The sequence below is a fragment of the Mirounga angustirostris genome, unplaced genomic scaffold (genome assembly GCF_029215605.1).
Source record: "Mirounga angustirostris isolate CCGP_5_RB_7025 unplaced genomic scaffold, mMirAng1.0.hap1 SCAF_14, whole genome shotgun sequence".
NCBI classification, from domain to species: domain Eukaryota; kingdom Metazoa; phylum Chordata; class Mammalia; order Carnivora; family Phocidae; genus Mirounga; species Mirounga angustirostris.
In genome coordinates, this window is record NW_026991722.1 from 55,251,680 (window position 1) to 55,277,617 (window position 25,938).

The 25,938-nt window shown below is 38.5% G+C and overlaps 1 protein-coding gene across 2 annotated transcripts in view; it reads right to left on the bottom strand.

Annotated features, from left to right (window-relative positions):
- The window catches only part of L3MBTL4 (L3MBTL histone methyl-lysine binding protein 4), a 496,448-nt gene that overhangs the window by 118,015 nt on the left and 352,495 nt on the right, over positions 1–25,938 (bottom strand). For both annotated transcript variants that reach the window (XM_064577895.1, XM_064577896.1), the window contains exons 15-16: positions 13,967–14,140; positions 1,654–1,724 (exon numbers count right to left, since the gene is read on the bottom strand). In XM_064577895.1, coding sequence (XP_064433965.1) covers positions 1,654–1,724; positions 13,967–14,140 — 245 coding nt within the window. The remainder of the gene's footprint in view (positions 1–1,653; positions 1,725–13,966; positions 14,141–25,938) is intronic.

Consider the following 25,938-nt stretch of genomic DNA (forward strand, 5'->3'; position numbering starts at 1 on the left):
TGAACTCTCCCTTTCCTGCCGTGACTTTCATTCAGAGCAACTTTCTCTTTTTTCTCTATAAAGTGACGTTCCTCTCTTTTGTTCTCTGGATTTGCCTGTGCTTTTACGGGAGATTGCTTGTCCGTAATTGCAATTCTTTGCTATTCCCAAATAAACTCATTTTGCTGGTAAAATAACTGGCTGTTTTATTTTTAAGGTCAACATTAAACCTTTTTAAAGTGATGCAGGAAAGAATAAGTACACAGTGAACAAGTTAGAAGAGATTTCATCTTTCCCATTATGCAAATGCATTTTGCTAGTGATATTTTCTATTTTTATCAGGATGATCCTCATTACTACTTTTACTATATGAATTACAAAATTGACTGTGTATCTGCTTTAACAGGAATATATACATAATTACTCTGTGGAGATATTTTCAAAAGTGTCAAAATACAAATTAAAACACTGACACTTTTTAAGGGCTCTTTATACGGCTCCAAAACACATGTTGTTTACAGAACGAAGGCTTGGTAAAATGGATTAGAACATTCGTATGGAGCAGTTTCTAAAATATCAGTCATTTATTTTATTTAAAGCAATGTTCAGATCTGATGATATTACCCAGAAATGCTTCTGGTTAGGGAGAAACATGTAGATGCACAATGAAACCAAAGTAACTTAACTGCCTTCCATTTTCTGAGGAAAAGATTCCTCCTCCCTTCGTGGCTGAGATGAAATCAAGAGCCGTTCCAGCCACAAGCTGAGCTTGGTCTCTGCCTGAGGTGAACAGGTTAGCTTTGCTCAGAGATGTCATAGCTCTTTTTGGTCAATGGCTGCCAAGCACACTCTTTTTCTCTTAAGAAAAGTCTAATGGGTAATGGGTAGATGGAGATGAGTGCAGTGCTACCAAGTTGTGCTAATTTGCTGTGCTTTTGGCCAAGGCAGCAGAAAACTCACTAATTTTCTTTTCCTCTGGAAGAGGAACAGGGCTCCTGTCGTGTTCTGGGAGATACAAACATGCAGAACTACTATAGCTGAAGACATAGGACACTAATTACAAGTTACCAATGTTTCATCTGATCAGATAAAAATTATTGCACTAAATGAACACAACTAAGGGGAAACTTACTCCTTAGCTTGCTACAATATAACCTCAAAATTATAGATGAAATTCTGTACATATCGAAACTCAACTGGAAAGAAACAGAATTAAATGAAAGCATGCAATTCTTTTTCCTACACTCCAATAATCCTTCAGCTTTTAGTTTTAAGTTTAAACAAAACTTTTCCCCTAACAACCTTCTTGGCTGTCTTAATAATGAGGTACATTTCCCAGTCCCTCAATATATAAAAATGCCATGAGACGCTCCCCGTTTCCCTCCTTCATGCCCTCTGCGGATGACAGAGAGATTCCACCACTGAGACCTTTACTTGGATAGGTTTTGATTTGTCTTATAATGAATGAGGATCACAGAAATTAGAGTCTAGTCCTTTCACTTTAAAAATGAAAAAATCAAGGTTGGAGTGGAGAAGTAATGGAACGTACTTGTCTGTAAGGTTGGGACTAGACCACAAATCCCCTCCTGGAATGATAAAACCAACCCAGCAAACAAGACATTCTTCACAACAAAAAGCATAGTCTGTGTTTTTGCTAGTGTTTTTGTTTTTTACCTCTGAAGAGATTATCCAAGTCAATATCTTCTTTTCCTTTGATTTTCAAACACTTTGCCTGCTGTACAAGTCTGGGCAAAGAACAGAAATAAAATCTAGATTCATTATCCGGTGAGGTAGGAATCAATCATGACAGCAGCACAAATTTAAATAGAAACCACAGGGTAAACAGTAATTGACAGGTATTTTGCTGCACCAAGGCTTGTTACAGTTTTTCTTCAGTTTAAGATTTTTAAAATATATTTTCTGTCAGAAACTCTAACTTTGAAACCTGCAACTTGAAAGCTCTCCCCACTCCAGCCCCCATTCATTCTGTTACAGCAGAAAGTTTCTAGAACTCTCTGGGGAATAATCTCTTCAGGTTCTGAGGAGGAGCTATCAGGGATGATAAGGGATGGTATGGTAGTAAGTGGGTAAATAGTAATTGCTACTGATGATTTTAGCTTTTATTTTAATCAGAAGATTATAGACATTGTGCTTAAACAACCGTATAAAGTAATTTAGTTACACAGTTGAATGTCAGAGAATTAATTAACTTTTAAAATGCTCCTGTTTGCAGTAAGGACTAATTGTGTAACTCTTCCATCATGCAACTTTATTAAAACTTGAGGCTCATGGTTTGTAATGAATATGGAAGTTTCTAAAATGAAAATTTTCCAGTGTTGCTAATTACCTAGTAATTAATTTTAAGTAGAGAGACCTTGAGATAGTTGATTAATTTATCCATATATATTTACGATTTTCATGAAAATTATAATAGCTTGCTTTGCAAATGCATGTTCCTATTGCACTTGTACAGTAGCCCTCTCCTTTTAGCCTCACTGACAAACTTTCGAGTCTGTTTCGATTTCTGTTTTAGATGAGGATCCCGATTCAGTCACCAAAACCTTACACAGGAACCTAAATGACTCGTACATAATTGGAGGTCGTTTTATCTATAAATTCTATAAATATATATGTCATGGTAAAAACATATTCTATCAGTTAGATATATATATTTTTTACCATTAGACATTTTTTTAAAGATTTTATTTATTTATTTGGCAGAGAGAGAGAGTAAAAGCAGGGGGAGCAGCAGTGTGAGGGGGAGAAGCAGGCTCGATCCTGTGGGACTCAATCCTAGGACACTGGGATCACGACCTGAGCCGAAGGCAGACACTTAACCGACTGAGCCACCCAGGCACCCCCCATTAGACATTTTTAAATAAAAAATGCAAGAAATGGAGAAAGAATTTCTTTTGAAATCCCACCTTGGACCTTAAAAGAAAGCCCTACATAGCTACTACTATGGAACATCCTAGCTAGGGGTAGTGAAGCTGAAGTGTAGTGTGGAGACCAGCACCCTCAGCAGAGAAAACCTGCATCCAGGCTCTAGGCTTGTACCCCAGAGCTCATTTCTAAACTCTATATAGAGGTCTCAACTTCCCAACATGCAAAAGGAAGCTGGACTTGCTTTACAGGGTTTGTTCTGAACAGTTAGTGAAACTCTGTACTATAAAATAGTTTACAAACTTTTATTCAGCAGGGACGTGCATAAAAATGTGAGGAATATTTTCATTAATTCAATATGCTTAATTTTCATTATACTCTGGATATATACAGATCATCAGGATTTGTTTACGTCCTTGTAGGAAAGAATATTAGCAATAGAAAGAGGACTTGGATTTAAGCAGTGAGCAGCTGGTGGAGAGAGCTGGTCAACGTGGAATGCCAGAGGCACAACATGTGCACTCAATAGCACAGTGTCGTCATTTTGCAAAGAAGATGGAAAAAAGAACAATTTTAGTCTGCTTATATATTTTTGCAAATGTGTGCTTGGGTATATTCCCCAAAACTTTACAAATTTGATGAAACTGAGTTGATTTTCAAACCATCTTAAAGCATCCCTCTACAATTGATCCTGATGAAGATCTTGATTCTGTCTTAAAAATTTGAAAAATAGACGCTAGTATGCCTTATATAACTTTGATGGGGATTTTAAAAAGCAATTTAAAAATAAATCAAATAATTTTACTGAGTAGCTTTAAAATAAAATTCCAGGCACTGCCATTAACCACAGACATATTTCAGTACAGTCTTGCTTTCAAAATGATTACATCACTAGGGTCACCCTGTAATCAGTTCAGGCTCAGTAACATTTCCTGAGTGAGACAGGCATCTTCTAAGGACTTCTGGACTCCTCACTTTCTTCACCCTCATTTCATTATCACAAAAACTCTATAAGGTAGAGGTATAGGACCCTTGATACAAATAAAGAAACTGAGGCTCAGAGATATTAAATCACTTGCCCATCTTGGGCACACAGTGAGTCAATGGTGAAGCCAGAACACAAACTCCAGTCTGCAGACTCCAAATCCAGGCTTCCCCTTCTCTGAGCATCATTGTCCAATGTCTGCTGAGCACTCACAGAAGGCATCAAGAAGGAGAAGTCACTGGCACAGCAAAAGAAAGGGAGAGTCAATAATGCTCCTGGCAGCTGGAGGGAGAGATGGCCTGGAGCTAGGCTAGTGGGGAACTCTGTGGAGGATGCAACTGGGTCTGGTCCTAAAAGAAGGGAGATGACAGGCTTGTAAAGTTCTAGAAAATTAAAGTGGGGGAAAAGCAGGAACTGCAGCAGACTGGGCATAAGCACAATGAGAGGGAGGGTGTTCGGCGGACACGGAGAAGCTAATCAACCTACTGGGCTGAAGCACCTGCACTGTGCAGGGAAAGGAGGATCGGAGGTGAGGCTAAAAGAACAAGCTAGAGCCAAGTCGTGGAGAGCCTTGCATGCTGTTCTCAAGCGTTTGGACTTCCTCTTGCTGGCAGAGAAGACAGTGACTGAAGTGTTGCATCTTGAAAAGAGTCTACTGCATACAGGGAGCAGAAATGTTTGGTGATGATTAGGCCAGTAATGTGCCAAAGATTATTTGTTTGTATTTTAGCTAAAAAGGTAATACCATTGAAATCTCTAGGCATTATTCTTTCACCAGTAATTGTGCTTGAAGCCTGGCCCATATTTTTCATCATAGTTCCAGGCTCTCCAAACAATCTTCCAAATCCTTTGCTATTGCGATTGCTGGTGCAGCCCCAAGTGTCAGGCTACCCGTGTGTCTGTGTACCCCTGACTCACCCCACACAGGAGTGCATGACTTAGAGAATTACTGCTTCTGTTGCGGAGACTGGCCGCTGTCTTCGAGAGTCTCTGCTACCCACATTGGTTTTCCACTTGCCTTGTCCTTTGGATTTTGTTACTTCCCGTTGACAAAAGGGGCTGCATGCTCTCTGACTCCCTTTCTGTGCTTCTGCTACATTTAAAATGGCAGATTAGTGGCTACTCTTTCTGGGCTTGGTAAATGCTAGGCCCTGAACTAGATGCCCAACATGAAGGAGGTAATATTAATCTTATATCTATGTGTTGAAAAGTATAAAGAGGCTAAATAAGTCACACAATAAGCTGAAGAGCCAAAGTGGGAAAAAATCAGAATTTGGAGTTAAGTCAGGTTAGTCTAAATGTAGTCAAACTCCTAGAACAGGAGTTGCAAACGGCAGCCCATGAGTCAAATCCTGCCCATTGCCTGCTTCTGTGAATGAAACTGTAGTACGCCATGCTCATGCATTACTTATAGTCCATGGCTGCCCCCCACACACACAGTGGTCAAGCTGAGGAACTATAGTAGAGATCTTAAGGCTGGCAAAGCCTAAAATATTTACTATCTGGCCCTTTAGAAAAAAAGTTTGCTGACTCCTGTTCTAGCAGTAAAGGAAAAGGTTCCTAAGGCCAAAATATATGTATGACATGTGATGGTTTTACATACTACCTTTTCTCAAAATTGCCTTAATAACTGTAGTTAGTTATCACTTAGAATAGGGCTTCAAAGGCAAATATTGAGCTCTGAATGCTTTTTATTTTTTTAGACAAATTGCCCAGGTCCAATCAGTATTTCCTTAAGCTTTTCCTACATGCAGGTATTACAGTCAGCCAAAATGGTATCCGCCACCGAGAGACTCAGAATCTACCAGAGGATACAGATGTGTAAAGTGCCAACCTTCACACAAAGCAGATGGAGGAAAGGCCTACATGAAGAGATGAGAAAGTGCTTTGGGATCACAAAGTGGGAAGGGACTTTCTGCTTAAAATGTCAGTGAGATCAGAAAAAGCTTTTAGGAGGAGAGGAGTTTGTCTAGGCCTCAAAGCAAGTTTTACTAAGGGAAGCATCAAGGGGGACAGGTGTGGTGTGTGATGAGGTGAGGTGTGTAGGCTGGGGATATATTATGAGGACTGCAAAGGCCTTCTGCACATGTATGTATGTATTCTGTGTATGTGTGTGTGTGTGTGTTTGTATGTGTGAATTTAGTGATAGTAAAGCAAAATAAGTCAAGAACCCCTAAGACTATATATCTAAGGACAGATTCATACAGTATATATTTAGTTTGTAAATAAAATGTAATTCAACTTTTAAAAATATTGCATTATAAACCATCAATAAATGACATACATATGGAAATGTTTACTGCAGCATTATTTAAAGAGGAAAAATACTGGAAACAACCTGACTGTCGACAGGGGAGTTAGCTGAATAAGTTAAGGTATGTCCATTCTATGATAAATGATATAGTTATTTAAAACAATGCATTGGACCCATTTGTGTTAATACAGGAAATTACCCATGACATATTGTTAAATAAATAAAACACATTTTTAAGCTAATATCTCTTATTGTCAGACTTTAAACCAGCAAACAATGGTTTTACATGGCAGTCCGTAAGAGATAAGGGAAATTTGTTTTTTCTTTGTGAGTAGACTTAGTTGTGTAAGTCTTTACAAGTTTTCCACATAAAAAGAAAAGTCCAAGACCAGATTATGTTTATTCTAGCCACAAATGCTGACTTCTTTATAGGTGCCTTGTTCAGAGCGCCATTATAAACTTGGCATAAAAATAAGTGTGCATTTTATTAAAGCTTCAGCATTTAATGTCAGGGTCCTTTAAATTTCGCTGACATGTTAACCTGTCAGGAATGCAGCCTCTTTCCCCTACAGTCAACATGACTGTATCCTAATCTATCCAGAGTGATACATGCCAACCTTGAAAGAGACATTACCACAAAATTACTGTAATATTTTTTAAAAGAGTGAGTGTATATCTGAATATCTATATGTATACATAAACACAGAAAAAGTGTAAAAGAGAACATTATTATTCACACAAGTAACCTCAGGATGCACATCAGAGTTGAGGAGTGGGGAGTGAGAAATTATGTTTTAAAAACTTCTCTATTACCTGATTTATTGCAGTGGGAATTTTATCATATTTTAACAAGCCTATAAGTTAGTTTATTTGACCAGAAAAAGTCTGGGTATTATTTTTTTTTAATTTTAATTTTTTTTCTTTTTACTAATCTATATTTTCTAATTTTCCTATAATACACAAGAATTGCTTTAGTTATGAGAAAAAATCATGTTAAATGTCCCAATTTTACTATTTGCAATGAATGGAAAATAATTGTTTTAAAGCCAGATCAAGGATGTAGATGAGAAAAAATGCCCACTGGTGCTTGGGCAACAAAGTTTTGTTTTTCTGGTGTACAGGAACACCCATATTCCTTTATGCACAGAACTGTGGACATTTTAGCACACACTGTTCTGCAGCATTTAATTACTAAGAGCCTGGGCCAAGGCAGGATTCCAGAAATCCAGAGATCCACAATAAATTATAAAATGCCTTGTGAGAACCAGCTCAGAGAAATATTTTTAAAGATCTTTTTAAGGCATACATTGAGCATTTTATAATGTTTCAGCAGAAGTGTAAATTTGTTTACAAACCACCAGACTATAATGGAGGTGCCAAGTCCTTTTACCCCAGCACTGTTACTGTCTACACTCCTGAGCTGATCTTGACACGACTCACTTCATTTTCAATTTGCAAAATATTCAACAGAACCACCCTGCCTTTTTTCCCTAATGGCATAGATCTACTTATGGTCTCTAGGAGGTTAAGATCGGTAGTTGCTGGAAACATTGTAAGTGTTGCCCATTCACTCCCTTGTTACTTCTTCCATGGCACTTAGCCACAGTCTGCCATTTTCTCCTCATTGACAGTTTACTTTTGTTTGCTCTCCTCCATCTCCTCTACCTGACAATACGCTCCCTGCAGGGCTGGGGCAGTTGTGTTCACTGCCATATCCTTAGCACCTACCACACCACCCGGCCACAGTAGAAGCTCCACATGTATTTGCTGAATGAATAAATGTTGATGCAATGAGGGAATCAACATGCCTCCTGCCAAGTCTTCCTGCCTGACTGAGTTTAAGACCTCATCCCTCCACTTCACTAGCTTGGGCCATTTTCTTACCACCAAGTGAAAGCTTACTGAAGTCAAAGATTTTAGTCTGCTTTGTTCTAGCTATATCACTACAGTTTGGAGTACTACTTTTCTAAGTATTTGTTCAAAGGATAAATGTTGAATGAATGAATGATTGAATATGTCCTATTTCAGGATGTGGCTACAGTCAGGATCTCAATTCTGCAAGGTTAAGTGTCATTCAGGTATTCATACCATAAACCAGTTCTATTCTGACCTAATCTTAATTCTAGAGGAGGAAGAGGTATGGAATAGTGAGCAGAGCAATGACGCAGGAGTCAGAGGGCTCCAAGTGGCCATTCATGACAGTGTCAATAGGGAACTCAATTCTTTGGCTCCGGTATCCTTATTTTTCTGTGGGCAAGAAGCAGGGCTAGACAATCTTTGAGTCCCTTCCCACTGCAAAGCCCCAGGATTGTCATACTCCACTAGAGATCCTTCAGCGTGTGCCTGGAGGTGTGGAAAAGGAGGGAGTTTGTCTGGATGGTGCTGGGTTTCCTGTCCAGCCACAACCTCTACAGAAGGTTTCCTGGGTATCCAGGAAAAATCCTGATGTTTGACCACTGCTCACATGATTAAGGGGTGTAATTGAGTTTCAGATGCAGAGGAATAGCTCAGACTAAATAAATAAAGGTCTAAATTTCTATTTTTGGTGCAAAGATGTGTTGTACATACACAACTAGAACTGGCTCAGTTGAAAGACTTTAAAATCAACAATTTTTATAAAAATGGAAAAAGGTATCAATAGTTTCTATTATGTGCCAGGCTCAGTCATACTTTCTATATACCTATATTCAAGATCTAAGCCTCATACTTTATATTCATTTCACAGGTAAGGAAATTGAGTCTCTAAGACACAAACTAATGAAGATACCTGAACCAATGAACTTAGATTTACTAAGAACCTATTATAATGTGACCAGGAATGAGGAAAAAACAAAAGCATAATGAAAACTGGTTCATACCCTTTAGCAGCCTCCCGTTCTTACGAGAAAATAAGGCACACATACAACGTAAGCACTAAGGAGGCACATGTAGACACAGACACAAAAGCTATTGATGTGTGGTATAGACCAAAGCACAAAGGAGTGCTAAGAACAAGGAATGGGGCTATCTCTTACTGTATCCATATCCCTGGACCTACCAAGTTCCTGGCACAGAGCGGCTGCTCAAAATCTATTTAACTTGTTGAGTGCCTACTGAGTATTAGGCATTATACTAGGTGTCAGAAATACAGAAATGTGTACGATGTGGTCTCTGACCTCAAGAAGCTCATATGGGCTGGAACTGCTGTAGAGAAAACTTTAAGGTACAGCTGAGCCTTTGAGAAGGGAGAAGATGCATGTGGGAGTAGATAAGGAAGGAGGAATGGGAACAAAGGCACCAGCCCAGGAATAAAAACAATATTGTGGGTGATCACAGGGAGTGAGTGGGACACTGAGTAGGCTTCATCTCCCCAAGCAGAGAATTTATGTGGGAAGTTATGAGAAAAAACACTGATGGATTAAGGAAAACCTAGGTAATGACTTGGAAGACTAATACAGGAAACAACCAACTAACACTATTTTAATTCTGAGAATGGACCCCATAGCAGGTATTTATGGTGCAGCTAATTTGAGTAGTGGAAATAAACTAGCTGGCTTGTGGCAGCACAATTTATTATGAGGATCATTAAGGAACTATTCCCACTACACACCATTCCCTCTGATTACCATAGCTTCCTCAGCCATTTTTATTATCAGTATAGGCCTTAGGGAAGTGCATAAAATTTATAATATGGAAGGCATTAGGGGAAAAAGGAGATTTACTAGGCATTTTCTTAGATTTTCTTTCTTTTTCTTTTCTTCTTTTTTGAGAGAAAGAGAGACAGCGTGGGGGAGGAGCAGAGAAAGAGAGAGAATCTTAAGCAGGCTTCATGCTCAGCAGCACGGAGCCTAATGTGGGGCTCGATCTCATGACCCTGAGATCATGACCCGAGCCAAAATCAAGAGTCAGATGCTTAACCGACTGAGTCACCGAGATGTCCCTCTTAGATTTTCTTAACAGCAATGAATGAGTATGAATATGACTGAATATTAACAATGGGGTTCTACCGATTGTGTGAATTAGAATATGTTAAGCACTGCTTTGGGGAAGCAAAAGAAGATATTAAAGAATACTTAGGTGGCTGCAAATGCCTGAAAAAATGCTCCACTCAGACCCAGGGAAGCTGGCTAACAAATAATATGGAGGGAGGGGACAGTTGCATTTCAAAGTAATTTCTTTATGATGAAATTGTTTTAATGAGTATAATTTTATTCCCATGTTGCAGAGAGAGACCTTTAATCTATTAAAATAAAATGTGTTCAAGAAAGAAGATTTTGTATAACATATAGTATAAATAAAAACAAATGGTTTTGGGAAATCATGGTAAGATTCTTCCCCTCCAAATAGTTCTATTTTCACAAAACAAGAAATAAATGCATCACAAGATGACCCTGAGAATCACAGACGCAGTAGAAAGTCATTTAGACATAAATTCAGCCAGACCGTTCAAACATTAAGCTGACATCCCTTGGCTAGTCTAATGTAGTGGAAATGTGTATAAGATTTGGAATCAGGCAGTTCTAGACCCAAATCCTAACTTTCCTACTAATTGTCTGTGTGATCCTGCAAACTCTGCCCAACGTCTCTGAACCTGCAGGTGTCTACATTATAAAATCAGAATAAGAATACTTACCACACATAAGGTTGTTGTGAGGATAAAATGAAATTAACACAGTGATATATGCAGACTGTTTAGCACAGTGCTTTGTGGCCCAAAGTAAGTGTGTGATATTAATATTAGATAGCTATTATTACTGATACTTCTAGTATTACTATTATTAGTTTACTGAAACAGGAATATGCTGGATGGAATCAGAACACCTATATTTGGGTCCCAAATCAGTTACTACTAAGGATCTCAACTTCCTCACTTATTAATGGCAATACTATGCTGACAATAATATCTGTTTTGCCTAAGTTATAAGACTATGGGAAGCTCCAAAGGTAATGTATGTGCAAACTATAAACTGTCAAATTAAAAATATCCCCTAGAGTACATACCTAAATGAAAGAAACTCAAGTATAAGGTCATTTGCCTGTACATAATGCACCAGGAATGTAATACTACTCCACTCTATTAGCATAAAGGGAAAATGATACTCTGTCAGAAATGATGACCTTCTGTGAGACTGGCTCTTTAAAGCTGTGTTAACATGGAATATTACTGCTATGAATGTGAATCTTGTAAACATCTAGTAGTATATGGTCTACTCAACTTTAAAACTTGACCCTCTATTCAGAAAATGTGAACATAATCAGATGATTTACTAATAATAGCCCCCTCTACCAAGATTAATATAAAAACAAACATACTTTTAAAAATAATCACAAAACTGGGATGCAGTTAGGGAAAAGACAAAATGCCCAAATTTTTGGGCAGCATCTAAGTGATTTGGGAAGAATGTCAAGAGTTAATTTTATATTTTGCACTTGAATTGTCAGAAGTCCGGATATTCTAAGGTGACAAGTGTTCCTGGTATAAGCAATTACAGAAGGCCTGTCCAGAGCTCAGTGATGGATTGGTGAATGGCTGGCTGCATGGATGGGAGGAGGGATGGAATCTGTAACTCTAATTTTCTCTAATTTAACCCCCATGCCTATCCTTGGACATGAGCCAGGTAAAAATCATTCTCAACAGGTAGAAGAAAGAGATAGAATTTAAATAGTCTCCACCTATATCTGCTACCTTGTGATTTTTAAGAGCAAAGATTTTAGGGAAAAGTCAGCCCCAGGAAACCACTACAAGTAAACTGTAAAGAGAATTAAAATATATTTTCTCTGCTCATAATCAGCCTTACTTATGATTCCTTGATGATTTCCTGGCTTTTTTTTTCCCCACCACTCTGGAATTCTAGACCATGAGCAGGATGTCACAGAGATGGGGGTAGAATCAAAGTGGGCACTCCAGCGAATACTAAGCAAACATTGTCATGAGGGCTGGTTAAATGAAAAAAAGTGGGCTGGGACTGGAGTGCAAGGAGGGCTTTGGTCTTGAGACTGGAAAACAAAAGAAGGCTTAAGAATTCAAGATGTGCACAGTATGACTCCCCTCCCCTTGCCCAGTTCCTTATACAGCACTGGGCGTACATGAAATAGGATTCCACAGGATAGGGTCATGTGTGATTTTTCTGCTTGGTTATCAACTAACATTCTCTACTTCTTCTTTCTATCTGTAGCAATTATGCTTGTCTGGTCTATTTCAGTGTAAATCCCCTTCAAAATGGTAAAGCATATAATAATATATTGAAAAGAGTTAAGTTCCTAAGAGGAGTTCAAGAGAGGAGAGGCCATATATCTATGTTTGCTGAAAGGAAAGGCCTAGCTAGCCTCAGAGAATGTGGCAGTTTAACAGTTTTTTTAAAAGCGGTTCAAAGATCTGTTTTGTCTCCCCGACTTTTGACATTGAGGACGAACGTCTAAAATGTTTACAAGAGAAACTGACTAAATTTTTATTTGGAAAATAAAAAGGTAACAGAACAAAATAATATGAGCAAAAGGATGTACTGGTCTCAATAATTCTGGGATAAATAAATACCATTCCTTGGAAAACAGTTTTTAAAAAAGCAAAGGAAAAAATTCTCCCTCCACTGGGACATGGAAAGGACACCGGAGCCCCTCAACTACTTAGACTTGTAAACAGTGTGGGTGGGAAAAACTTCACAGCAAGACCCTGTGAAGTTTCAACAAGAGAAGTGGTGTATAACAAATAATAAAAAATGCAAGATACAGCTACAAAAATAGACATGCATATCCATAGGAAATAAACGGTGCAGTAGAGCTAATCTGCACAGTGGTGTGCGGAGAGATCAAAACCAAAATCAGCTACTCAACAAGAAGGAAACGTCACCCAAATACGTTATACCAACATTTGCTTGAAAAAGAACAAAACCCACCCTTTGCACCAAACTCTCCTGATGGACAGGTGTCTCCTTGGGAGGGAGGTAGCAGCCTCGCTGGGACTGAAGGCATAAACTGGCAGAAAGTTGTTCCATTGGGAGCTGGGGCTCCCACATGATGAGAGGCGCATGCCTCTTCCTTCCATATGGTGCTGAATGAACAGAGCAAGGCTCTGGGGAGAAACAACAGCCCCCCTCAAGTAGCCGCTCCTTCAAAGCTCACACAGGGAGGGTCTACTGTCTCTCAAGGGCTTGAACAGGAGTGCCTCCTTCCTGCAGTGGGGTCTGAGAAACACTCACTCCTTGCTTCTCTGACCAGCCTTTCTTGGCTCCTTGTCTGTCTGGTCTCCAATTACTTACTGAGTGTCAGATTTTTCTATGTTTATAATTCCTGGCATAGGTTAAGACATATCAAATAAGGTTACATTTGCAGCTCCCTAGAAAATGGTAACATGTAAATGAAAATTGGAAATTGATGTTTCAAGGGTAAGTTTGCATTTAAGAACAAAAGGATAATGTGTTACCAATGAATCAACACGGAAACTGTTCCCAGTAAGAAGAAATCGTATGGGAGGTGCATCTGGACTAACAAGGACAAGACAGATACAAGGCAGGACAGGAAATCCTGGTAGGATGGAGTAGATGCAAATACTCCACGTCCTAAAGAGAGCCCATCTCCGAATAAAGATGTTTTCAAGGCAAAAGGGAATCTTAGGGAATTTTAAAAATGAGATGCACTTTCTTATCACTCACATGTAATATGTACATTTAGAAAGAAATGAATCCAAATTTTTGAGAACGAAGACATAAAAAGTGCTTTTTAAATGAACATAAAGCCTTAGATGAATTCCATGAGCCAGTGAATGTAATAATGTACAAAACCAAACACAACTATTTCAAAGAAATATAAGGAACTGTGTATTACTGTTAAAAATGTTGTTCTTTTACTATTCTCCATGGTTTACTTTAAATTTTCAAAAAGGTCCTTACCTAGGCTGACTGTTCACCTTTTCATGTTTTCCGTTGAAGTTCAAACTGCAGAGGTTCTTCGATTTCAAATGCGAAGAGTCGGATTCCAAATTTGCCTGTGTTTGTTCTCTCAGACGATCATGAAGTGTTGCCTCCTTTTTCAAGTTCGTGTCTGAATACGGGCAGCCAAAAGCACTGGTTTGTATAAAAATGAGGGCACAGTTGTCAGTTTATAGCAATAAATCAGGAACCCAACGTCACTGGGCCAGACTTACATCCAAATTTTAATGACTGAAGGGAGGCTTTCTTCTTTCACTGAGTACACCCTAATAAGCTTCTTCTCCTCTTGCCCTCTGAATAAACCTCACGTCCCAGACCACAGACACTGGTCAGCAGAGTGTGACAGGTGGAGTCATCAGCACATACAGTTTTTACAACTTTGGAAACTTACACATCTAAGAATAACATAATGATGTTCTTCAGGTACAGCAATGGAAATGTTATATAAACACTTGATTCAAAGTTTGTATCCTCTGATATTTATGCCCTGATTTGACCACCTACATCACAAAATACTATGGGTCATGAAAACTGTTCACCAGTATCAGAGAATATTATGCTTTTCTTCCTTAACATTCATGTATCCAGAAATCCTGTATCTGTATTTCTGCTTAATCCTCCTGAAACCTGCTAGGAAGTGTTGTGCTGGAATGTGAAGGAACACCTGAGATGAAAAAGGAGAGCGCACAGTGAAGGCTGAGTCCCCAGTCTTGGGATGTGGTTTGGAGCCTAACTGGCAAGGATCTACCAGGACCCAGGATCTGATTCTTTCTACAGACTAATGGGTAGTCTCTGTCAGATTTCTGTGCCCACAGCCCTGTCTCCAAAGAAGCCCCAAACTTGTGCTGCTTAGGAGTGAGGCAGCCACTATCAGGGAAAGCCCAGGGGTGACAGGTCACCTGCAGGCAACTCCGGGGGAAGGCATTTCATACTCAAGCTTCTGTTTCTCTCCAGTTAAATGGGAAAATCAGACCCGATCCTAACACACACACACATACATCCCAACATGGCAGTTGCTACTATTATCATAGTGCTATTATAATCTCCATCTAGGGAAGCACATAGTCAAATGCATCAATATCTAGGCAGTCTGGTCTTTTTGAGGAATTTGCTTCCAATCTACTATACATTTGCTGACGTATGACACATAATAAATTCTTTTTCGATGGATGAATATTTTCTTTTGTTATGTTAATGGCATGATAAAATCAGGGACCAATGCAGTTTTTCCTCTATTTTCAAGCAGATGGAGTTTTCCAAGGAGAGCCCATAAACAATCTAACCCCAGAAGGCCTTTAGTACCAACCTATACCTAGAATTGATCTTCTGGATGACACCAGGCTGACCCAACAAGCCAGAGTGAATCTGAACGAACAATAGGGATGATCAGCAGCCTTTGCTACAGACAAGGGAGTCCTCTCTACATGCATGTTCTGCAATTTGTAATACTTGGCATTGATTTATTGGCTTATTCAGTTATTGATTCAATAATCCATTAACTGAGCATCTGCTACATCATAGGCATTTGAGAGACTATAAACCCAGTGAAGGAGTTAAGACATATTTATACATAAATATAATTTATAATAAGAACAAAAAAGCTATCTCTACTGAGTGTGTACTATAGGTCCATTAAAACTCAAGGCTTTTTACCTATATTATTTCTAATATTTATTACTAAATACCCAAAGATGGTATTAATATATTTATTGTGTGGGTAAGAAAACAGTCACACACAGGATAAGCAACTATCCCCAAGTTGCTTGGCATTTTCTTGAGAAGCCTCAAAATAGATCACTTAATTACTAGCACCAACCAATCAGGTGGGTAGAAGAGGGACAAGGTTTTTAACATCATCAAAAGAAGAAACATGAGAGAGAAGTGTGGTATAATTCTTGTGCGAAGAGAAGCCGAGGCAGGTGTTTACAGGGTAGAGCAGTACTGTTTGCTGTGACTAATGGCTAGGGGAAATCTGTCAGCCTATGCTAGAGTCCTGTGTGAGAAGCAAAGATGTGATCAAGTATGGTTTCCAATAACAATGCAGCAGGAGTGATCTGTTTAAGCTGCAGCATACAAGATCTAAGGGAAATTTAAGAAAGAACTTTTCTGCAGATAAAAGTTGAAAGGCATAAGGCTATCCTAAGGGAAACTGGGAAATGTTTATTTCAAGCACAAGTGAGTTTTCATTAAGATACTATTACTAAGAAAAACTCTGCTATCCATCTAACATACTGTCAAATTGAGACTTTTAAATGATTCGCTACAGTCATGAATTTTCTTTATTTCATATCATTCCCCCCAACATGATTTGTGCATGGCACTGATGCTCTCTTCTCAAGCCTTATTTGTCCAGCACTGTAGACGGCTGCCAAAGACCCTCTTGTTCAGGACTTGCTTCAGTGGAGAGAAATTTGGGTTCCCTCAACCTTCATTCATCAATCAGTCCCTCTAGTCATTCAGTCACTTGTTTGTTACTTCTTCATTCCATTCTAGCCCCTCTGTGTCTCCAGCACTGAGAAATGGAACACCCCAAGCATCACTAGAGTGGAGCACCTCCTGATTCCACAAGGCAAGCCCAGTGAGAACACATCTCCAGGTTACACAGCTCGGAATGATGGCAATTAAAAACACTAGTTTTGGGACACCTGGGTGGCTCAGTTGGTTGAGCGTCTGCCTTCGGCTCAGGTCATGATCCCAGGGTCCTGGGATCGAGTCCTTCATTGGGCTCCCTGCTAAGTGGGGAGCCTGCTTCTCCCTCTCCCTCTCCCCCTGCTTGTGCTCTCTCTCTCTCTCTGACAAATAAATAAAATCTTTAAATAAAATAAAATAAAAATACTAGCTTTGCTTTTCAGAATATTTAAGCATAATGTTAACATCTGAGGATAAACAGAAAAGTAAAGGTAAATTTTATCAGTATACATATTTTTTCTTTAAGAGCAGCGCTCCTGACTGCCTTCGAGCTGCAACCGGGGGAGGGCTGGCCCCAGCAGCACCTGGCAGCTGAGGCTGAATTGCTGTTTTTTGTGTCCAGCCTAGGACGGCTCTCTGCCTCTGCATTTTCCTCCTTCCTTTTGTGCACAGGTTGGTGAGTTTCCCCACGTTCCCAGGACCAATCCTGATCTGGGGCCAAAGATAATTTGTTAAACCCAGCTGTTCATTCTAGGGTTCAAAGGTCCACACCTGAAGCAGTGCCCAGTGCTGATACCTGTGCTCATGCCTTGTGGTTCATGAGTCTAGGCGGCCTCGTGGGCTCCGGGTCTCCTAGAGAGGCATATGCCTTAGTCTTTGCTCCTAAATGCCTCATCTGCTGCCACAGCTAGAATTCAGGGGCCCTGCTGGGACAGAAGCCCTATGTTCCCATTTTTTTTCTTGGCCCCTTCCCAGGACAGGATTTCTGCCTCCCAATCCCAACCCAGGAGCAAAGGTCCACTTTGCAGATACCACCTGGCTAGTCCTTCATGTGCTTCTCACCCTGAATTACTCTCTATTACTGTGCTTTGCTCTCTAATTGGGATCCCTACCTGCATCATGGTTTCTCCCATCTGGCCCTGATTCTGAGTCTAGATGATGACTACTGATCACCAAACCCCCTTGACTCCGGTTCTGCTCGTTCTACTAGATTATTATCTTGTATCAACACTGTGTTCATCTTCTCATACCCAAGCTGCAAATTTGGTTCCTACTTCTCTTTGACTACCCTGTTCTGCTGAAGATGATGGGCCATGCTCTGTCAAATCCTGGGCGGTGGCCAGTTTGGGCCAAAAGGTTATAACTGAGTTGTCACGACTTACTTAATTGTAGCTTCCCAACCAGTGTCCAGCTGCAGCCTCAGGGCAGCCAGGAGGGGCCTGGGGAGCCAGAGTCCCAGGTCAGTCCTTCCAGCCTTGAGCAGCCTCCTCCAGGCTCTAAATCCCTTCTCGTTCCCAAGTGCTGATTATCATTTTCTCTCTCTGTGTGACATGACATGAAAATGTTGGGAAGCATGATAAATTTCAGCAAAATAGCAAAGATGAAATAGTCCTTTCCATGCTGTACTCCCAAACAAATAAAAACCAACAACACAGAGGTCAGCAGTATTTCAGGAAGAGTGTCAAGTTGCTGACAACCTTTCTCCTGATCCTGAAAAGCGAAGTTGCCAGAAACAGACAGTAGCTCCCAGGAGGAGCCCTGCTCTAGGAATATGCCCTCAGCTAGCCCACCAACTAGAGACAGTTCTTCTCTAATGCAACTAACGTACCCCTCAACGAGGCCTATTGTGCTTTAGATTTTAGTCTCAATTATTTAACTAGCCAACTACATACTCTTTTCCTTCTATGACCTAGAAAAGAGGACACAGAAGAATCATATCTGAGCTGGGAGATTAGATTCTAAGTCTCTTCATCTATCTTCAAAAGACGAAGATTTACTTGTGGGAGTGGGTGGAGGCCTCCTGTTTGGAAGCATTCATGAAGAGATGGTCTGAGGGATGCTCAGGAAGGCCACCTCTGTCAGATCCTGTGAGAGGTCACGGGGATGGTGCAGACAAAGGGGGGTCAGCAAGGAAATGGGAAGGAGCTAGAAAATTAAATGCTGCCTGCCTTGCGATTCGACCTTGGGCCCCGAGGAGCCATGAGCCATCCTGTGGCAGATGCCTGGGCATCACACGGGTCATATATGAAGAGCATCACACGGGTCACATATGAAGAGCAGCACCCCCACCCCGCCACCCACCCCCCACACTGTTTCCCAGTCGACTCAACACGGTTTGTTCTCACTGTCATTTGACTTTATGAAAATAAGCTACTCCTTTTCAGTCTTTAATACATGGGTAGTTGAAACTTGCACAGTATAAGAATGCGAAATATCTTTTTTCCTTAAGAAAATACTGGTATTTTGGCCAAATGGTGCTGAAAGACATGATAAATACTGAAAGGAAGTTTGCTGAAATTATGGAATACCTCTAATAGTCTCTACAGAAACTTTTCAAAGCTAACATGACTTAAATTGTTGATGATTTTGCTTCTATGAGGATGAAGAACAAGCACAAATACTCAGGATGTTCATCACTACTGCTGACCAAATAAAATTAAGTAATGTTTTCAATGACAGAAAAAAAAAGGAGCAAGTACAAATGATACATGTTGGAATACAGACCAGGAAGAAAGAAACATCACAGTTTAATATCTACTGAGGATGTAACAAAATTTCTATTATATTGTTCTCAAACACAGAGATGGGCAAAAACCAACTGGTATAGATGTAAGATTCTAAGGTCCTGGGGCTAATTTTCTTCAAATTCAGGTGGTTTTAAAATGAAGGTGCCCCCCCCAAAATAAAGTAAAATAAAATGAAGTTGCCCAAGACAAATTATGGGTAAATTTTCTCTGATTCTGACTAGTTTTTGCCCAGAAAATAGCTGATACCATCACTTTACTGTCATTAAAAGTACTAGAAAATTGAATGCACATAGTAAGCAAAAAGTATAAATATTAAAAACAAAAGTTTTGTAAGTAGAGTTAAAAGAAATTGACAGCTACAGAACTCAGAGTTCAAAAGGTTGGACAAAATAAATTTGGTTCTAAAAACACATTTCTGTGGGGGTAATGCAGCCCATGAAGTCATGCTAGATATTATGAACTTGCTAAAATGGGCAGTTAGGAAGTTGAAAGAGAACTACTACACCCATGGAGCAATGTAATTGGTTTAGTAGAGTGCCAAGAAGCACAGGTTTAAGAATCAGAGGAAACTGGATTAAAGCTTTCAGCTCCAGAACCTTGGGCAAGCTACTCAATCTCTCTGTTTTTCACTTCATCAAAAAATGGTGATGACACCTTTCTTATAGGCATTTTTTGTGAAAACCAAATGAGACAAATCAAGCGAGGTCCTGGTATCATGACTAGCAGAAATTAAATGCTCATGAATTTTTAATTTTAAAAAGGTCTATTCTGATGCAAAATATAATACTAATGATCCTATTTACTGTGGTTATTACATTTTCAGTTCTGTAATTTTTATTTGGTTCTTCATTGCTTAAAGCAACTTTATTGAGGTATGACTGACACATAAAAAGCTGTACTTATTTAATGTATACAACATGAGATGTTTGGGATAAGTATATACCTGTGAAACCATCACCACCAATAAGGCCATAAATATACGCATCACCTTTAAAACTCCTCCTGCCACCTTTAGTATTTTTTTAATTTTTAGTGGTAGGAACATTTAATGTAAGATCTACTCTGTTAGAAAATTTTAAGTGTACATAACAGTATTAGCTATAGGTACTGTGCTTTATAGTAGATCTGCAGTATTGATCTTGCATAACTGAAACTTTGTAACTTTTAACCTGTCACCTCTCCTTTTCCCCCACTCCCCAACCTCTAGCATCCACCATTCTACTCTCTGCTTTTATGAGTCTATTTTAGATTCCACATAAAAGTGATATTATACCATATTTATCTGGCTTATTTCACTTAGTATAATGACCTCCAGGTCCATTCATGTTGTAAATGGCAGACTAATTTTCTGTTGTATGTACATGTCATTTTTTCAATCCATTCATCCACTGATGGACACTCAGGTTGTTTCCATAACCTGGCTATTGCAAATAATGCTGTAATGAACAAGGGAGTGCAGGTATCTCTGATTCTGATTTCAATTCCTTTGGATATACACCTGAAGTGAGATTGCTGAGTAATATGGTAGGACTATTTTTAATTTTTTGATTAAATTCCATACCATTTTCTATAGTGGCTGCACCATTTTACATTTCCACAACAATGTACAAGGATTCCCATTTCTCATCCTCACCAACACTTGTTATCTTTTTATTTTTATTATAGTCATCCTTACTGGTGTGAGGTGATATCTCATTGCAGTTTTAATTTGCATTTCTCTGATGATGAGTGATGTTGAGCACGTTTTCATGTACCCGTTGGCCTTCTGTGTGTCCTCTTTGGAGAAATGTCTATTCAGGTCCTTTGTTCATTTTTAAATTGGGTTATTTATGTTTTCTTTGTGATTAAGTTGTATGCATTCCTTACATATTTTGGATATTAACCCCTTATCAGATATGTATGGTTTGCAAATACTTTCTCCTATGAAAGCTGTCTTTTCATTTATTTGTGGTTTCCTTTGCTGCACAGAAGCTATTTGGTTTGGTGTAATCCCATTTGCTTATTTTTGTTTTTGTTGCTTGTGTTATTAGTATCACATCCAAAAGATCATTGCCAAGACAAATGTCAAGTAATTTTTTACCTATGTTTTCTTCTAGGAATTTTAAAGTTTCAGGTCTTACAGTTAAGTTTCTAACTCATTTTGAGTTGATTTTTGTGTATGGCATAAGAGTCCAGTTTCATTCTGCATGTGGATATCCAATTTTCCCAATGCCATTTATTGAAGAGACTATCGTTTCTCTATTGTGTACTCTTGGCACCCCTGTCAAAGATCAGCTGACCATATATATGTGGGTTTATTTCTGGGCTCTATTCTGTTCCATTACTCTATGTGTCTGCCTTTATGCCAGTGGCATACTGTTTTGATTCTATGTTTTATCATATTATAGTATAATTTGAAATCAGGAAGAGTGTACTGCCTACAGCTTTGTTATTCTTGCTCAGGACTGCTTTGGCTACTCAGGGTCTTTTTTGATTCCATATGAAGTTTAGGGCTGTTTTTTTTCTATGTCTTTGAAAAATGACATTGGAATTTTGATAGGGATTGCACTGAATTTGTAGATAGCTTTGGGCAGTATGGATATTCTAACAATATTAATTCTTCCAATCCATGAACATGGGATATCTTTCCATTTATTTATACCTTCTTTAATTCCCTTAATCAGTGTTTTATCATTTTCATTGTACATATCTTTCACCTCCGTGGTTAAATTTATCCCTAAATACCTTATTTTTTTGATGTTGTTATGATGTTTTCTTAATTCCTTTTCAGATAGTTCATTGTTAGTATATAGAAACAGTTTTTCAATGCAGTCTTTAGGTTTTCCATATATAAGATCATGTCAACTGCAAACAGAGATAATTTTACTTCTTCATTTCTGATTTAGATGACTTTCAATTTTTTTCTTGCCTAATTATCTGGGCAGGCCTTACAGGACTCTGTTGAACACAAGTGGCAAGAGTGGGCTTCCTTGTCTTGTTTTCATAAAAGCTTTCAACTTTTCACCATGAGTATAACTATGGACTTGTCATGTAGACCTTTACTATGTTGAGCTATATTCCTTCTATACCTAAGTTGTTGAGTTTTTATAATGAAAGGATGCTGTATTATGTCAAATGCTTTTTCTAGATATGTTATGATCATACGATTTTTATTCTTCATTCTGTTAATGTGCATCACATTTACTGATTTGCATTTGTTGAACCATCCTTGTATCCCAGGGATAGATGCCACTCAATCAGGTATATGATCATTTTAATGTGCTGTTGAATTTGGTCTGCTAGTATTTTGTTGAGGATTTTTGCATCTATATACTGGCCTATAAATTTCTTATAGTGTCCTTATCTGGCTTTGGTATTAGGGAATTGCTGGCCTCATAAAATGAGTTTGGAAGTGCTCCCTCGTCTTCACTTTTTTGCAAGAGTTTGGAATTAATTCTTCTTTAAATGTTTAGTAGTATTCACCAGAAAGTCATCTGATCCAGGGCTTTCCTTGGTTGTGAGATTTTTTTTTTTTTTTAAAGATTTTATTTATTTATCTGACAGAGAGAGACATAGTGAGGGAGGGAACACAAGCAGGGGGAGAAGGAGGGGAGAAGCAGGCTTCCCCGCAGAGCAGGGAGCCCGATGTGGGGCTCGATCCCAGGACCCTGGGATCACGACCTGAGCCGAAGGCAGACGCTTAACGACTGAGCCACCCAGGCGCCCTGGTTGTGAGATTTTTGATTACTCATTCAATCTCCTTACTCATTATTGGTCTGTTCAGATTTTCTATTTCCTCATGATTCAGACTTGGAAGGTTGTATATTTCTAGGAATTTATCTTCTAGGTTAGCCAACTGGTTGGGATGTAATTGCTCATATTAGTCTCTCATGATCCTTTGTATTTCCATGGTTGCAGTTGTAAAGTCTTCTCTTTTCTAATTTTAATTTAGTCTTCTTTCTTTTTTCTTAGTCTAGCTAAAGGTATGTTAATTTTTAAAATCTTTTCAAGAAGATAACTTAGTTCCATTGATCTTTTTATTGTATTTCTAATCTCTTTTTCATTTATTTCTATTCTAATCTTTATTACTTCCTTCCTTGTGCTAGTTTTGGTCTTATTTTGTTCTTTTTTTTTTTTTTTTTTCCTAGTTCCTTGAGTTATAATGTTAGGATGTTTATTTGAGATTGTTTTTTTTTTCCTCCATGTAGGCATTTATCAATACAAACTTTCCTCTTAAAACTACATTTGCTGCATCTCATAAGTTTGTTATACTGTGTTTCATTTTCATTTGTTTCAGGGTTTTTTTTTTTTTAATTCCCTTTTGATTTCTTCTTTGAATTACTGGTTGTTCAGGAGTGTGTTGACATTCACATAGTTCTGAATTTTCCTCCTGTTACTGATTTCTACATTTCATACAATCATGGTTGGATACCTTATATAATTTCAATCTTAATAAATTTGTTAAGATTTGTTTTGTTATGTAACATATGATCTATCCTGAAGAATGTTCAAAGTGTGCTTGAAAAGAATGTGTTTTCTGTTGCTTTTGGACAGAATGTTCTGTATGTGTCTCTTAGGTCCATTTGGTCTATAGTACTGTTCAAATTCATTGTTTCCTTATTGGTTCTTATCTGGATGATCTATCTGTTGCTGAAAGTGGGGTACTGAAGTCTTCTACTATTTTATTGCTATCTATTCTCCCTTCACTTCTGTTAATGTTTGCTGTATATATTTGGGTTCTCCAATGTTGGCTACATATTTATAATTGTTATATCCTCTTGATAAATTGACTCCTTTCTCATTATATAATGACGTTGTCTCTATGACAATTTTTAAAAAGATTTTATTTATTTATTTATAAAGATTTTATTTATTCATTTGACAGTGAGAGAGCACAAGCAAGGAGAGCTGCAGGCTGAAGGAGAGGGAGAAGCAGTCTCCCCACTGAGCAGGGAGCCTGATGCAGGGCTCGATCCTAGAACCCTGGTATCATGACCTGAGCCGAAGGCAGATGCTTAACTGACTGAGCCACCCCCTAAAGATTTTATTTTTTTAAGTAATCTCTGTACCCAACATGGGGCTTAAGCTCACAGCCCCGAGATCAAGAGTTGCACACTCCACTGACTGAGCCAGCCAAGTGCCCCCCTTATGACAATTCTTGACTTAAGGTGATTTTATCTGACATAAATCTAGGCACTCCTGCTCTCTTTTGGTAACCATCTGCATGGAATATCTTCGTCTATTCTTTCACTTTCAGGCTATGTGTGTCCTTAAAGCTGAAGTGAGTCTTTTGTAGGCTGCACATAGTCGGATCTTTTTTTTAAAATCTATTCAATCAGTCTGTGTCTTTTGATTGGAGAATTTAATCCATTTATATTTAAAATGATTATTGATAGACAAGGACTTACTAATGCCATCTTGTTAAGTATTTTTCGAATGTTTTGTAGTTTCTTTGTTCTTTTCTTCCTCTCTTGCTGTCTTCCATTGCAATTTGATTTGATTCTTTTACTGTAGCACTATACTTTGATTCCTTTCTCTTTATAGTTTGTGTATCCATTACAGATTTTTCTTTGTGATTACCATAAGGCTTACATAAAACATACTTATAACAATCTATTTTAAATAGATAATAACTTAAATTCCATTGTCTATAAAAACTCTATACTTTTTACTTCTCCCTCTCACTTTTTATGTTATTGATGTCACAATTTACATCTTTTTATTTTGTGTATCTATAATGGATTACTATAACTATAGTTATTTTTTTACTTTTTTTTTTTTTACCTTTTTTACTAGAGTTAAAGTGACTGATGTACCACCATTACAGTATACGAGTATTCTGAATTTCCAATTTATGCCTACTTTTACTAGTGAGTTTGATAATTTCATGTTTTCACACTGTTAATGCCAACATCAAAATTACACAGATGACAGATTAGCTCACAAGAATTGTAAAGCAGCCATAATAATAATAAAAAAAAATGCTTCAACAAGCAAATATGAACACACCTGAAACAAATGAAAAAATGGAAACAATAACCAATCTAGGATATATAAGGAGAAGGAAAACAGGGAATTTACCACTGTGTTGTTACTCAGGTCTTGAGTTCTCTAACTGGTCTGCCTTCTCCTATTTGCTTTTCATAGGATTCATGTTTCTTTTATATATAATGTCCAGGTTTTAGCAGGAGTAATAGAGAAAAGTATGTCTGCTCCATCTTTCTGGATCCTAATGATCTCTTTAATGTTAAGAAACTTTATTAAAGGCTCCTCTTTTCTTCTTTTTTTTTTAAAGATTTTATTTATTTGACAGAGAGAGACACAGAGAGAGAGGGAACACAAGCAGGGGAAGTGGGAGAGGGAGAAGCAGGCCTCCCACCAAGCAGGAGCCCAATGCAGGGCTCGATCCCAGGACCCTGGGATCATGACTTGAGCTGAAGGCAGACGCTTAACGACTGAGCCACCCGTGTGCCCCTCTTTACTTCTCTTTTTAAGGGAATAATTTATTCTACTCGTCTAAAGCACCTGTGGAATCCAGTGGCAAAAGAGGCTTTAGAGACAGACCAGACTGAATTTCAATCCTCCTTCTACCACCAGTCCTCACCCTCTATCAATCATGGTCTCACATGTAACATGAAGAATCACATTCCACTCACTGTGTCAATGTAAACATTACCCTGGATGCAGAGTGCTTAATAAAATAACTGGTCCATGTGCATTCAATGAAGGCTATTCCAACCTTAATTTATCCCTCTGTAATTCATATTACTGTTAGTGATAGGAATCCAATTTCCACAT